Raw genomic sequence first — 15,069 nt, 5'->3', positions numbered from 1 at the left:
CAAATCATTAATCACATTGAAAGGGGTGGGGAAGAGAAGAACTAGCCTAAGTAACTTTGGAAAACAGTAATCAGACTAGATACCATTCAGGTTAAAAACAAAAAGAACTGAACTCTACTTAAAAAATTTTTTTTTCACAGGGGTATGGGTTAGCAAATCTGAAATTACATATATAATTCCTAATCCTAATCACTTTATATAGTTGATGTAAGTAGTAGATGTGAAAATATTTGTTGTGCAGTAAAACCTGGTATAAATTTTAGTCATTTATTGTTGAATCAGTGTACCTTAGTGGACTGAGTGTGGCCTTCACAGTTGGAAATGCTTAAGTCTGAATACACTTACTGGCTGTGACCTCGAGCAAGTCACTTCAACTCTGAGCTTTCGTTTTCTTGTCTTTAAAATGGAAATAATATTCCTTACCTCATTACAATGTTATAAGGATAAAATAAGTTTCTATTCATCTGTGAAGGCAGCCAATCAGGTGAGACACCATAAGCTGTAAAGCTGCTACATATTATTGGGCATTAGTCAGTCATTGGTGACTTTCATCACAGCTAGCATTCATTGCCTTAGGATTCTGTGGATTTAGCACATATACAAATAATGTGATACATCCTTATTTCAGATCCCATGTTAGATCTGGATATTCAAGAATTAGCCAGTCTTACTACTGGAGGAGGAGATTTGGAGAATTTTGAAAGACTGTTTTCAAAGTTAAAGGAAATGAAAGGTAATCAGATCCATTGTCTAACATGTTCCTGTATCATTGCTCATCCTTTTTCTGTAGTAGTGTTTTATTTTGTAACTGCTAGATTGGATCCTGTGCTCTGGTCTCAGCCATTTTGAAGAAACTTAGCTACTCGGGGGACTGTCATCCTCTGTTGGTAAAAAATTCCCTGGGGAAAATTTTTCATCATGCCTCTCCTGCGTTTTGTTCTTTCAGTGTGTCTCATAAGATAGAATCTGTAAGATCCCTACCAATTTACTCACGTCATTTCCATCTGGAATATTTGGAAGACTTAAACTTCCTAATAGCTGTAATGACGACACCATAAACATTTGTCTTTGAAACCATCTCCCATCTTCTAGTCTTAGAACATCCATACTCTCCAGATTCTCCTGTGCTATCAGACAAATTTCTTAAGATATATTTTCCCCCTAGACAAGGCTGCGACGCTTCCTCACGAGCAAAGAAAGTTGCATGCAGAAAAGGTGAGACAATGAGTCAGGTATTTATTGAGTACCCACAAAAGGTCCAGTGCTATTATAATTACATGTCACACTTGTGTACTTCTACAGGGTCTTAGTGTGAGCTTTTTATTGGCTATTATAACTAATTAAATATTTGTACAATAACAATATAGTGGCTTTAGTCAAACCAAGATTTTTCAATTGTATGTTGAGTAACATGGAACCTTCATTGAGACTCAGGATGTTTGCCTTCCTAACCATTGGCCAGAAAACTCTTAGTCGTTTTGATTTGTTATTACTAACACAATGCGTGTTCTTGGCAGGAAACTTATATGGTTGATGGTTTTCCATTATATGAATGTGTCATAATTTATCCAGTTCCCTTTTAGGCCATGAGCATTTTTTGCTTCTATAAATAATGAAGCCGTGCTTATCCTTACACATCACCTTTGTATACAACTCTGATTATATACTTAGTATAAATTTCTAAATGTGGAAGTCCTGGGTCAAATGGTATTCAAGGGTTGTTGCCAGAGGGCTGGAGGGCAAAGTATAGATTTTAGGTGAGTTCAAGGTATGACATAAGAAACAAGCTGAAATTTAGCTATTTTGCCTAAAATTCGTTGCATGCTTCTCTCCACAGGTGGCCAAAGCATTCTGGATGGCAATTGGGGGAGACAGAGATGAAATTGAAGGCCTTTCATCTGATGAAGAACACTAAATTATTCTTACAAGGGTTTGACTAACAAAGATTCTAGCTCTATCTAAGATAACTTCCCTACTCAATCCAGTCATATTTTGCTGAAATTCCCATTATCATGTTGGCCCCCTGACTTGTTTATAGGGTTCACTTAATTTTAGTTTTTAGTAGGGCATTAAGGAGAGATCTTTTCTCCCTTAGTATATTTTAAGGGAGTGAGGAATATAAGGATAATAATGAGTGAGAATTTCTCAGATATACTTTTCTTGGTCTAAGAATGGGGGCAGAATGAGTTTCAGAGGTCTGTGTGATTTTACCCAGATGGAAGAAGAAAACCACCAGGCCATTCCTAGTCAGCCCTTTAAGTAGCACTCTCCACCTTGACACTTGATAGTGCACACCAGGGGCTGGCTTATATCACCTTTCCTGTGTGTTTGGGATTTTCTCCATTTAAGAAGCTTGTGGCTTTGAGCTATGATGGTTTTCGGGGAAGGAAATGAGGCAACTGCAGATTTGATTTGTACTATAGTATAGATGGGCCAGTTAGTGGCTGATAGGTTAGTCTCTAACTAAAAAAAATGCTTCAGGGCATTTCTTTTGAAGTGTAGTATCTGAACTTATGCTAGAAAAAATGGAAAAACCAGTGTGAACTTTTAGACTATTATAAATAAGGCAAAAGTGTCCTACTCTGGTTGGGATAAAACCCCTCTAACTGAGTTGTGTGGGGGGGTGTGTAAGAGAGAGAAAGAATCTCAAGGAATCCCTATATGGGTCGTGGAAACAGTAAGTGATCATGTACTGAGATTTTGTGTTAGCATTATTGTGAAGAAACTCTTCAGCCTTAGAGTTCTCCCTGCTACTTGAGATGCCAGAGTTGTGTCGTCACACTTTACTATACCCTCAAAACACGGCAAGTTTTCCCCTTTCTCTTTTAAAGCCAAACAGAGATCACTGCCAAAAATAGCAATACTAAGGAGGTGGGCGAGGATGTGAAATGTTAGGCAAAGGATTCCTGAGCACCTTGTTTCCAGGGTTGATGGCCCCTCTGTAACCTTCCAGCACTGTAGCCCTTAGGGAATACCCTTTGCTCTTTATCCTTTGTCTTATTCCAATGGATCAGCCCAGAGGGACTGATTGCCAAAGGAAAGTTTTTAAAGGAAGAGTGGAAAGTATAGCGAATAAAATCCTGATTTCTGTTTTCGTAGACATTTCCGTAATGCATGTCATTGCCCTTCACTGTGGTAGTCACTGATGCGGCGCTAAAATGGCACTGAGCACCGTGGGTGGAAGGTGCCAGTACATGGGCTGAGAACTGGTTCTGGCCTAGTGTGGGCTCTGGAGTTGTTCACACAGCATGAAAGGAACACAGGATAGGTCAGGAGCAGAAAGAGTTCACACCCCCTCCAGGTGCCACCTACAAGCACTGAAGAACCTGAAACTGTGGCAGAAGGAATGGAATGCTGCAGGGGCCTGCAGGCTGGTGACTACAGGAAGGAGACCTCTCAGAGATTGGAGCATTCCGGAAGAGGCATTCCGGGAATGCTGGAAGGTGTCTTGCTTGGTGACCTTTTTTTTTTTATTACTGTTTTTTAACTGTTCTGAAGGACTTTGAGTCCATGGTTCACCGCCATCTCACCAGTGTTTCTTTGAGATGACTGCATTAAGGAAGTTGGCTCTAGGATTATAAAAATGAAAGTGGAACATGTTTTTGTTAAACTATGGAAGGTTTTAGAAAATATATTAGGCCTCATGGTTAGGAAAAACAGACTAGAAAAAGCTGTGAACTTGATTTTGTGGATTAAACAAAGATAGGTGATTAAAATATGATTTATTTATAAAGTCTACTAATGTGCATTATTATGCTTTTGTTGTTTTTCAGTAGGGGGCCAAGAAGGGGAAGCTTTCTGTCCTTCACTGGGCTAGATATATGTAGTGAATAGTCTAAGTTCACTATTTTGGAATCTACTATGTTTACATATAATATCACCATGTTTTTAAGACCTCAGCTATCTGGGGATATTGGCCTCTTCTAGGGCATACATGGAACGGAATAAAGGTATCTAGTGGTATCTACTAAAGGCCCATGTTAGGAATAGTGATCATGAGCTAACGCTGCAATAACAGTTGCAGTCTAAAGTGACCTATGTACATGCCATCACAGTTATGGATCATCCAGCTGGGATTTAAAATAAGAGACTTGGCTTTTTTTCCTTAAACATATCTCTATTTTGTAACACATTTTGTAAAGTATGTTTTATGTTCAATGAATATGATCACAAAGTTTGAAGATGAGTGTTGGAAGGTAGGGAGATACAAGAATAAACTTTTTTCCCCCTGAGAAAATCATGTGTTATGTAATAATTTTAGAGTGATGAAGACATAGATATTTTTATAATTTTAAAATACACTAGCCTGCCAGAGTATGAGAAGATTGACAGAACCAGTTTGCTTGCTCTCTATTTATAAAACTTGGCCACATCTGATTCAGAGAAGCTAGAGATTCAGGGAAACTAAACTAGACTTAGATGGTTGAGTAATATGGGATGTGGTTCAAGGACCATAGAGCATGTCAGGCCATTCCTGCAAACTACTTATAACACGTGAAATGTGAGATATGGCTGGTTTCATGTTCCCACTGAGGAGAGGTGTGGATAAACATTTCTGCCGAGGCTTGTCACATTCCTTTAACCTTGGGCCAATCTCTTAACAATAGCCATCGAGAGAGCACGTGGAGCGCGCCTTGCCTTGCTTTGCCTTGGCCTGCTGTGGAAAAACGATCTTAGAAGAATCACTGTCTAAGGGTAAGATGAGAGCTCTGTGAACTATTCTGAGCTTGAGTGTTTGCTGATGCAAAGCTAAATTTAGCAAACATGTGTCCAGTGTGGTCAGGGGTTCTGATTCATTGAACGTTTTGATTGATGGAGACAGTTTTAGTGGATGCCCTAATGAGTTAGATTTGCTCTTCACTACCCTCTCCCCAATTTTACAATAGATAATTTAGCTACAGCATGATATTGTTAAATACCAAATCTTAATAGGTGGAGAAAATGTAAAAAATTTTGGTCAAGTGTATTGACCCTAGTATATTACTACAAGGTTAGTTTGAAAATAACACCCTATTAACTTTCCCATAATTTGTGTGTCTCATAAAAGTAGAATGCTGACCATGCAGAGCAAATTTCTAGGTTTTTTTAGATTCCACTTGGAGTTTAGTGATCCATCCTTGCACCTTTGGCATGTAAGCTCCTGTAGAAAGAGTCTTAGAAATTCTTTTAAGTTTTGTATTTTAGCATTATCTATGCCTGTCATTAACATCGCAAGTCTTGCCCTTGACATAGGTGTCTTTACTCAGAATTAAGTTCTAGCATAGGAAGTATATTGATTCTAAATTGTTCCTCTGATTTGTGGAGTGAAGAATTAACAAAAAAAGTCATAGCAATAGTGTGGGCCTTTTGTTGGAACACTGCTGAGCCCCGTTCCAACTCTTAGTGATTTACAGTTCTATTTTGTTTCCTTTTGGAAAAGTATTGATTCAAAACCTGGCCCTAATGATTATTACTGCATCTTTGGAACTGGGGGGAGGGGGAGAAAATTTTCCTTCAAAAGCCCTTTTCTGTATATCTCTTGATAGGCCTGGACACTTCCCACAGCTACAAAGCTGGGAGGCACTGATAGCTATTCATGCCCAGTTTACTAAGAAAGCCTCCCTGGCTGTCTCTCAGGAAGGAAGTGACCAGTCGTTAACCTCTGCCCTTGTTATCAATCAGGTGGTTTTAATGCTATTGTAATGTAAGTTAAGTAAGGCCTGGGATAGGAACTTTATGGAAACAGCAGGATAGTTTAAGAGACAGAAGATTTTTAAAATCTGAAGTCCAAGGACATGGCCTGCACCAATCCTGCCTCCTCAGGAAATTCTCAGGAAGTCATTAATGGCAAAGTTAGATGGCCTCATATTTGTTCCTCTACCCTGGTGAGAGCAGAAGCAAGGATTCAGGGTCCAGCCAACAGTGACTGTGAACTTTTTTTGGTGCCAGACTCTGAGCTGGTGGTGGAGGACTCTGGGCGTGGTGGAGGATACAGCCTTGAGTAAGGATGTAGTTCCTCTTTTCCAGGAGCTCAGAGTCCTACTCAGGTGGGAGTAGAGGGCAAGCGAGACAAGGTTACAAACGACGGAATGTCTGGCGGAATGTGAAAGTGCTGCGACCAGCCTTCATTGCTGTGGGAAGGAGAGAGCATAAAGTGCATCTTAAAAGCAGCTGTTCTCAATCTTGAACTCACACCAGAATCACCTGGAAGGCCTGGAGCATGACAATTTGCATTTCTAACAGCCCAGGTGATATGATGATGATGCTGCAGGTCCTGGGGCCACACTTTGAGAACCACTGACTTAGGGGAAGCAATGCTTGTACTGAGCAAGAAGGATAAAGAATTTGGGCAGACAGGTGATTGGAGGCAGCACAGTTTTTAGTGGGAGTAAGAGCAAGGGGATGTGCTGGGAAACCTGAGTAGTTCACTTAGGGAAATGGTGGTAGATACAGGTGGATGTTTGAGAGGGCCTTGAAATACTATCTTGTAGTCTGTACCTACTCTGGAGGTAACTGAGGAGCCAAAGGTTTTTGAGCAGAAAAGGCATGTAACCATAATTACATTCCAGGAAAATCTGGCAGCAGTATTAGCAGTATCTGCCTAACTGATTAGTTGTGTTGAGAAGGATTCTGAGGCTGAGAGTAGACCAGCACTTTGGTGGTTTTTGCCATGGATAGAAAAATTGAGAATGGTGGTAATTTTGCCACATACTTGCTATCCCTGGACTAGAGAGAGAGAAATTAGGAGAATTTTGGAATAGCTGTGATAAAAGGCAATCAGGAATTATATTTTGATGGTATTCCTTCAAACATACGTAAGGACTTACTATAGGACAGCAGTGGAAAGGGATATTAAGATATTGCTAAGGTAGGATTTACAAGATGTGAGCGATGACTGACTCATTTATTCAGTAAAAGAGTGGCCAGAAGAAGCGAGGGATACAAGAATAAAATGTGAACCCTGATCTCAAGGAACTCACAGCCTAGAGCAGGGACAGACACAAACAGCTAACATGTGGTAGAGGAGGTCGTACAAATAGAGATATTCGTGAAAGGCTCCTAGAGATGTCTGGACTGAGTTGCAAAGCGTCAGTAGAAGTCCCCTGGGCGGACTGGTGGTGTGTGTGAGCAAGGCCGGCGTGCAGGGTGCAGGCGGGGGAGACAGGCTGACGAGCAAGCAGAGGGATAGCACGAGCAGGGTGATCCGCAAGGAACTGTGAGTCACTGGGTTGCAGAGTGTGAGGCAGGGAGTGGTGAGACCCAGGTGGGGCAAATGACAGGGGCCAAGTGTCCAGCGTAAAGACTTTAGAATGTGTGCCGTGGACTGGGGGGACCACCGAAGGTCTGATAGGTTACCGGGACAGTGTGAATGGTGCGTTTATAGGAGAGCCGTCAGGACGCTGGTGCGGTTGTCCAGGCACTAGGGGACCTGCAGTATAGGGCAGTGTGAGTGGCACGAGAGCAGAGAGACTGGAGACACGGGACTGCTTGGAGTTGGGGAGCGAGGGAGAGGTGGACACCTGTGACTTCTGTGGATGTAGGTTGGGCAAATGGTCATGCCAGAAACAGGGCTGGAAGCCAGAGGAAAGGGAGATGGTTTAATAAGGAAAATGAATATTTTAAGTTGTGAGTCTGAGGTACTTGTGGACCCTCCTCGTATCAGTAGCCAGCAGGCTGTCGGACATGAGTCTGAAGCTCGGGATTGCTGTCTGGGCTGCCAGTACTGATTTGGGAGCCGTTAGCATTTATGTGGCTTGAAATCGTAAGGGTAGATGAGATCACTCAGGGAGTAGTGGCAAGAGAACACACAGTGGTCTGGGAACACTAGGTGTAGGCCCAAGAAAAAGAGCAGCCTGTGCGAGAGGGCCAAGGAGAACTGGGAAGTCCAGGGAGCGGGGCCTGCCCCACAGGCGGGTTTGGTCAGCAGGGAGGACAGCCGCAGCCGGAAAGTGAAACTGGCCAAAGAGTAATCATAAAGGCAGGAATTTCATGCGGTTCAAGGAGGCCAAATATAAAGGCCCTTGCTGCGAGACCTGCCTCTTGCTGGTAAAGGGCGGTGTGCTGGGACTCCGGCCAGGTCCTTAGAAGAAAGACCGCTGCAGAAGTGGCCACGCTAAAGGATTATTCTAGCCCCATTTTGTCCTCCCTCAAATTCTGCTTCTTCACACTCTTAGAAACCAAATGGCATTGCACATTTAATCATCCTGTTTCTTTGTCCACATCTTCTGAGGTCAGTATAAGATCCAGCCAAGGAAACAATTTTGAAGTCCCCTTTTCCTTGGGAGTTTGAGTTCAAAATGAGTTTTCACGGGAGCTAACAGTCATCTGAGCTGAAGTGTGGAAAACTTGTTCCTTGTGAATCTAAAACTACCTTCGTGCCTGTAGGAAGACTAGTCCGGTGGCATTTAGGACATGGTGACAGCATGGAAGAGGCAGGCTAGGAGAGGACTGGTAGAAGCAAAAGGTGGCAGGCAGGGCATGAGGTTGGGGTGGTAGCATTCAATCATCTGCCACAAGCTTTCGGGTACAGGGGGAACAAATGCAAAGCGGCATTGCCGAGGTGGCATCAAGGGGACCTGTGCAGCGTTTAGATGTGGGGAGCAGGAACACACACTAATTAGGAAGCTTACCTTTGCGTGGATGGCCCAGGTGCTGCTGTCACTGCTAGACCGGCTGGCACTGCATGTTGCCCTTGGTGAGTGAAAGAGGGCAGTGGGTGTTCCACGAGGCCGACGGCAGAACGTGGCCCGGCGCGTGGTTGGACAGAGTACGCCTGGGCTTGCAGACATTTGCCTCTGGCCCTCCCGAGCCCTGAAGCCCCCTCGCCCCTGCTGGGCCCCGTTACATCTTCTCTCCACCCAGAGACAGCAGCAAGAATCAGACTGAGCTTCTGGCACAGGAGCTTTTCCACGGAAAGTTTATTAGAAGGGCACTTAACAAGAGAGAGGACACCAATCTTTAACGATAGGGGTACAATGCTTAAACAAACAGGTGCTCTGCCTTTAAAATATAAAAGTTAGAAAAATCTAAAACACTATAAATACATACATGCTTTTTACAAAGATATTAAAAGGTCAGGCTGGCCGAATAGTGAAGGTAATCGACGTCCTCCATGATCCACCCCCACCCCCAGCGCACACCGTGAGTCCGGAACAGCCGAGTTGCAGCAGCAGCCGTGACGGCGAGTGAAGGCTTCTTGGAGAAAGACGGCCCCAGCTCTCTGTAGAGCTTTCACCCCTAGGAAGCGAGGGGGGCTTGGTTCATAAAACTCCTACAGAAGGGCCTAGATTGGACTCAGAGGCTACCTGTTTTTATGCGCTGCCACCTGTTTAGCCAGCCTGGTTTGGCGTTTCTGGCTGCTGAGCCAAAATAGTCACTACACTTTCCACCAACATTCGGAACTGGCTGTGCCCCAACTCTTCTAGCCACTGTCCTTGAGAGGGGAGACCTTTCCAATTTTCTTTAAAAAATTAAATAGTTATCTGAATGGTTTTAAGAAATTATTACATAAATATAAAAACACCAGAATACTAGAGTATACCTTATTTCTGCATTTAAAAAAGAAAGAAAATCCATTATAGAATCACTGAGAATTTCTAGATCCAGTTTATAGGAGAGGCGAGTTCCTTTTATGTGATAGCTGTGTTTCTGAACAGTTGCCCGTACAGCAAGTCATTTCCCCGCTGACAACTCCCATCACAGGTGCTGCACCTTCATCTTCGGTCATATCCCCGGGGTACATTTTTCTCCTCTCCCTGCCCCCTTCAGAGTTGGCTGGTGCTCCTTCTAAGAGTGATGCGCATTGTGAAGACTGTTACTTGAAGGGGTGCTAAAGGGAACATTTATGCCACACAAATAAAAATGATACAGCTTAGCTGTGTTGAGGTTTTCTTCCGGTAAAATGGGGACATGTCTATATTTTGGGAAAACTCCCAACTCTAGCCAAGTCACACAGTAAGAAACAGGGTCCAGAGCTAGACTTGTGCCCTCTCTTGTAGCCCCCTTGGTAAGCAGTCCCATGAGCGGCCTGCAGATTCCTTTCCTACCTCTGTTTTTGAGGACTAAGGAGAGGGGCCTAATGTGAGCTTTGGCCCTGTGGAGCCCATCACGGAGCCTCAGAATGGCAGCCTGGGGCCAAGAGTGAAATCAGATATCTGCCTTCTCCCCAGACTACTCACGTACATGCATGCCATGCACATGCTACTTAAAGAAAACCTTTCTGTGGTTTGAGTAAAAGCATTTAGCCTGGAATATGGCCAAACTCTAGGAAGTCAAGGGGGGATGGAGAAAAACAAAACAAATTAAGCACATGATATGTGCTACAGCTCATTTCAATACATTAACAATGATTTAAAAAAATAATCACCATAGTCAATAAAAAAATACAACAGACAACATAAGGACAATGGAAAAGTCTGCCAGCAGCCTTGCCCTCATGTGTGTTTTTCGTAAGAGTCAAAGTCCCCGCTCCTGACTCTGGGCTTGTCTCAAAATGTCAGATCTACAGCCTGCCAGGAAGGTGGCCAACTGAGATGATGTTCCAGCGCAGGCCTGTAATCCAAACCGGCTGGGGGAGCTACCTACCTATGCGCTGGAAGGATCTAAGTTACTAAATAAAGTTGGGAAGAAGAGGACTAGTGGGGAGGAGTGGAAAGGAAATAAAAGTCGGCTCCTCGGGAGGTGCTGAAGACATGGATCTATGCCCCAGTGCTAGCCACACTCGGGGCCAGTGTCAGCACAAGCCACAGGGCAGAGACGCCGTCACGGCAGGAGCCTGGGGGGAGGGGAACACACACTTCGCTACACTTGGAACCGCTATCCAGCAGCCACCGGCACAGCTCTAAAACTGCCCTGGTTTCCTCTTGCCCCTTTCAACTGTTCTTTAGAAAAGTTTTTTAATATACAAATGCCATTCATACAAAAGGATTTTAAAACTAAGAAAACTAGTTTTGTGACTTTAAGGAAGGACACTAATATTACACATGCCCAAAGCACCTACGTAGCGCTCTATAATGGGAACGGCACCATTTCCTAACCTCTTAAGTGTGACCAAATTTATTTTCAGTGATGCCAAAGGCGGGCTTGCCTACAGCCTCCTCACATGTCCTCCTGTGGTAGTCTCTAGTCTATAAAGACGGGGCCAAGAGGGAGTCTTCAGGTCTGAGCACTGAGCATTCTAAGACACCAGCCAAATGCACCCAAATGTGTAATCCATTACATTTGAAGTTTTTAACTTGCCAAAAGTATACGTTTCCTTCCCTTCACCTGGAACAAGACAGGACTTCCATTGATCACGGGGTCACCAGAATTGGGCTGTACCTGAAGCTAGTTCCCCAGCAGCTGGGGGACAGCTGTGTGCCACAGGAAGCCCTCATGGGACCGTGTAGCAGGTGGAGAATGCAGGCCCTCGGAAACCGCTGCCATGGCTTTTAGGAGAGAGGCCATGATTGCTCCAGCAGACGCCAAAGCAGAGTATTTGTGCCCGGGGTCCCGGCTGACTGGGATGGTGAGCGCACACACACGAGGGGCGGGCTTCCTGCGTTTGTAAGAGCAGCCCATAGATCATTTCGTGCCAGGCACGCGCTTCAGACCCACAGTACTTGGCCTTCTCAGAGGAAGCGAGGGGTTTCGTGTTGTCTCTGGGTTCTGTGTCAACATCCCTGCTTGAAGACTGGCACAGACAGGCCTGGCAAGGTGCTCCTTCAGTCTCTTCCTCAGGAGGCTCAGGGAACAGCTCTCCTACCTGGAAACCTCAAGGCTTCCGCTTCCTAGGCACAGGGTCCTGCAGGGGAGGTACCAGGAAGCCCCCTCTATCTTCCTACAGCGTCAGAAATTGCATCACATTTGAGATTTATAACCTGCCAGAAGTATACACTTTTCTTCCCTTCACTTGGAATAAGACAGGACTTCCATAGGAAATCCTCTTATTTTTCCTGGTATAAATCCATGCAAAAATGTGGGATAAGTCACTTCCTACAAAAACAGCAGCAAAGAACAAAGTACCAATTGAATGAAGGTGGCAATTCTGTCTGCTGTATTCTGCAAAAGGCCAGTAAAAGAGGAGGGCTCTTCTTTCTTTTTTACAATTGAAATAATTTATATTAGTTTTCTCCCTAATTGCCACTGGGAGCGGTACTTATTCTGCAATATAACTGCTGTAGTTGTCACTGATGATCCTCCACTGTGAGCTAGATAATCTTAGATCCCAGGGGAAAGATGGCAGACCTCTTTGCACCAAGCCTGCAATTTTCAAAGGTGTAAAAAAATTTTAATAGCCCTTTTCATTTGCCTGTGTTGGCCTGAGATTTTTCCCTTCTGGTGAATTTGCTCCTGTAAATTTCAGCTTCCGTAAGTGCTGGCAGGTGTCTCTGCAACAAAACCTGGAAAAAGCTTCCCCTTGGGAGAGAGAAGGGAGAGAAGTAGTGGCTGGGACTCGCTCTGGTTTCCCAGTCAATATGCCAACCCAGGATTTTCTTAAAAAATATAAAACAAACATTTAAAAGAGCATATGATAAAGTTGATTTAATTACTGCAACCGACTACATAAATCAATATAGCCGTATGCATCAGAATCTGGAGCGAGCTCTCACGGATGACAGGGATGCACTCAGGATGGCGCTGCCTCAGCCTAAACGCCATCCCAGGGCCACGGCCCCCTGCTTCACGTGGACACTTACCATCATTCAAATCTCTTTGAGATTACTGTGACAACAGAAACTCTACACTGCATACGCACTGAGCTGCAGCAGATCCTTCCAACTTTTCAAAGTGAAAAAGGACAAATTTAAGTTTTTAAAGAAGAGGTGGCTCTCACCCACTCCCACTTGTCCCGTGCACATGTTCCGCTGAGCACGCCTGTGCCAAGTGGTATGTTCTGAGAGGGCAGGGGGGCAGACAAGCCCCGGCGCCACCCCAAGCCGATCTGGCTCCCGAGGTGCGGGCTCTGCTGGAGTGGTGGGGCTTCGTCGGGAGTGCTCAGGTGAAGCGTTTGTCAAAAGCGCCGAGAGCTGGGGTGAGGTCTGTTCAGCGCCCTGCAGGCTTTTCCTGCCGAGAACACCCTTCCAAGGTGAACTCCACAATCCAGTCCTGGACAGAGGGGCACTTCGGTTGGACTGCGACATCCCAGATTGCTGTCATTCAAAAAGGAAGGAGGCTGGGGGTTGAGGGCGGGTGGTGAAACACTACCTGTTCTGTTTGCTCAGGCCACCAGAGCAGAAGCCACTTCTTGCCCTTGAAGCTGGCGCCAAAGGGCAGATGCAGCTGTTCGTAAAATCCATCTCTGGGTTTGCTTTTGTGTTTTGGGAAACAGGCTGGTGCCACTTTAGTTGAGGGAGAAAAACTTCTTCCTTGACAACGATGGGTTGAGTAGAGTTGCAATCTTCTCCACCTCCTACATGGCCATTTCCCCAAGCCCATCCTCCCCACCCTCCCCCTGCACGCCCGGTGTCTCTAAGACACGCTGGAACAGCGGATGCTCGGGGAGCCCATCTGGGTAAGGACCTTGTCAAGCCACTGCAAAGGCCCATTCAGGTGCAGCTCAATCCAGCAGGGGGTGCTGGTCACTGTCTGTCTCCTGCAAGAAATAGGGAAAGGGGTTGGGGACTTGAAAAATGCCCAGAGGGACACACAAATTAGAACACCCTTTTCTGCTTTGCAGACAATCTACTTTTCAAAGTCAGAGATACATCCTACCTTGTTAGTGCCCTAGAGGGGGTGCCAATAACTTGCTGAAACTACCAGGCCAAACCCCTGCAACTAGGGCGGACTTAGAGTAAATCAGGTTCTCCTGACGGGGAAGGAGGTGGACCTTAAAGAGTTAAACATGTAAAGTCAATTCCAGGGTGTCAGCCAGTTACTGGGACGAGCCCCCCAGTGGAAGGAGGGCCTCCAGCCTGGGCCGAGGTCTCCCTGGCTGCCGTCTGCACCGAATGGGCACCTGTAGCTCCCCCACCTCCAGATCCGGGCCCCGCCTCCGCCGGCTGCGATGACGTGCGTCTGTCTGATTGAGGGGTGTTTTTACAAAGCGCCGACAGAGCCCACATGCCTTCAGTTCCCAATGTGCTGATATAATTCCCATCTACGGCCTTATTTTGGAAAATCTTACAAGCAGAGCGAGCCATGGAACAATTACTGGAAAAAACCGAGGCACAGCACACGTTTCTTTTCCCCAAAGCTCTTTGTCTCATTTCAGGCTAGTTGGTGACGCAGCTCCCAGAGGCCCCCACTGCGCAGAGGCTATCTGCTGAGGCCGGAGTGGCCGGTGCCAGCTGGAGGTGAGAGGCACGGGCGCCGGGCCCTGCTTTCGGCCACCTCACAGACAGGAGGACTGAAACCTTACTCTCCTTGGCCCCAGAGGCAGGAGGAGGGCAAGCTATTCTGGGAAGGGGCCGCACCCGCCCGCGAGGCTGCGGGGCGGTGCTGCCAGGCGGTGGGCCGCACAGGACCGAGTGTGCTGGCAGTAAGACCCGCACGGGGACACAGCGCCCCCGAGGAAGCCTTCTGCCACCAGGGAGCCACTTCCCAGCGCTTGGAGCTGGCGGCCCGATGCCGTGCCGGTCCAGTCTGCGGTCCCAAGGCCACCGCCCTCCTTGCCGGGCTACTCTACGTCAGAGCCTCGGGAGGCTCAGAAATGGGCTCGCTGGCTCGGCCCTGGGTGTCTGCCTGATCCAGGGTGCCCGAGTGTGGCCCTCATGACTGCAGTCTGGTGTAAGAAGAGCAAAGGGACTTCCCCTTGCTCTTTCCCAACGGGGTCCATCTTTAAGTATTTCCCTTCCCTGCTAAAAAATATTAATGTTCTGACCTTTCACTCTTGTTCCCTAAAGGGTCTAAGCCGGGCCCAAAAGGCTGGCTCAACCGTCTCTCCGGCGGGGCCTCTGGGCCGGGGCTAACCTCCTGAGGGCTGACCACTTTGATCGCTCAAGTGGTCACTCCTGCATTTCAGGAAGACCCTGGAGACCAAAGTGCTGCGTTTCCTACACCACGGGGCAGACACAGAAGGACAGCAGCTAAAATACGGTAAATGGAAGAGGAGGATTTCACAGACCGAAATCCTTTAATGAGAATCTGACTTTCCATAAGTCATGCTCATCT

The 15,069-nt window shown here is 46.1% G+C and overlaps 2 protein-coding genes across 5 annotated transcripts in view; one reads left to right on the top strand and one right to left on the bottom strand.

Moving 5' to 3' along the window:
• AAGAB (alpha and gamma adaptin binding protein) overlaps positions 1-3,098 on the top strand; it is a 45,403-nt gene extending 42,305 nt beyond the window's left edge. For 3 of the 4 annotated variants that reach the window (XM_012740778.3, XM_076004504.1, XM_076004505.1), the window contains exons 8-10: positions 629-733; positions 1,166-1,215; positions 1,838-3,098. In XM_012740778.3, coding sequence (XP_012596232.2) covers positions 629-733; positions 1,166-1,215; positions 1,838-1,915 — 233 coding nt within the window. In that variant the 3' untranslated portion in view covers positions 1,916-3,098. The remainder of the gene's footprint in view (positions 1-628; positions 734-1,165; positions 1,216-1,837) is intronic. The other variant, XM_076004503.1, reaches the window with a different exon arrangement.
• A 5,769-nt stretch (positions 3,099-8,867) lies between these two features.
• SMAD3 (SMAD family member 3) overlaps positions 8,868-15,069 on the bottom strand; it is a 114,803-nt gene continuing 108,601 nt past the window's right edge. The window contains exon 9 of the mRNA XM_012740758.3: positions 8,868-13,552. Coding sequence (XP_012596212.1) covers positions 13,429-13,552 — 124 coding nt within the window. The 3' untranslated portion in view covers positions 8,868-13,428. The remainder of the gene's footprint in view (positions 13,553-15,069) is intronic.

The sequence above is a fragment of the Microcebus murinus genome, chromosome 6 (assembly GCF_040939455.1).
Source record: "Microcebus murinus isolate Inina chromosome 6, M.murinus_Inina_mat1.0, whole genome shotgun sequence".
Classification (NCBI taxonomy): domain Eukaryota; kingdom Metazoa; phylum Chordata; class Mammalia; order Primates; family Cheirogaleidae; genus Microcebus; species Microcebus murinus.
Note: the sequence above shows the minus strand (reverse complement) of the source record. Positions and strands in the feature narration are given on the sequence as shown.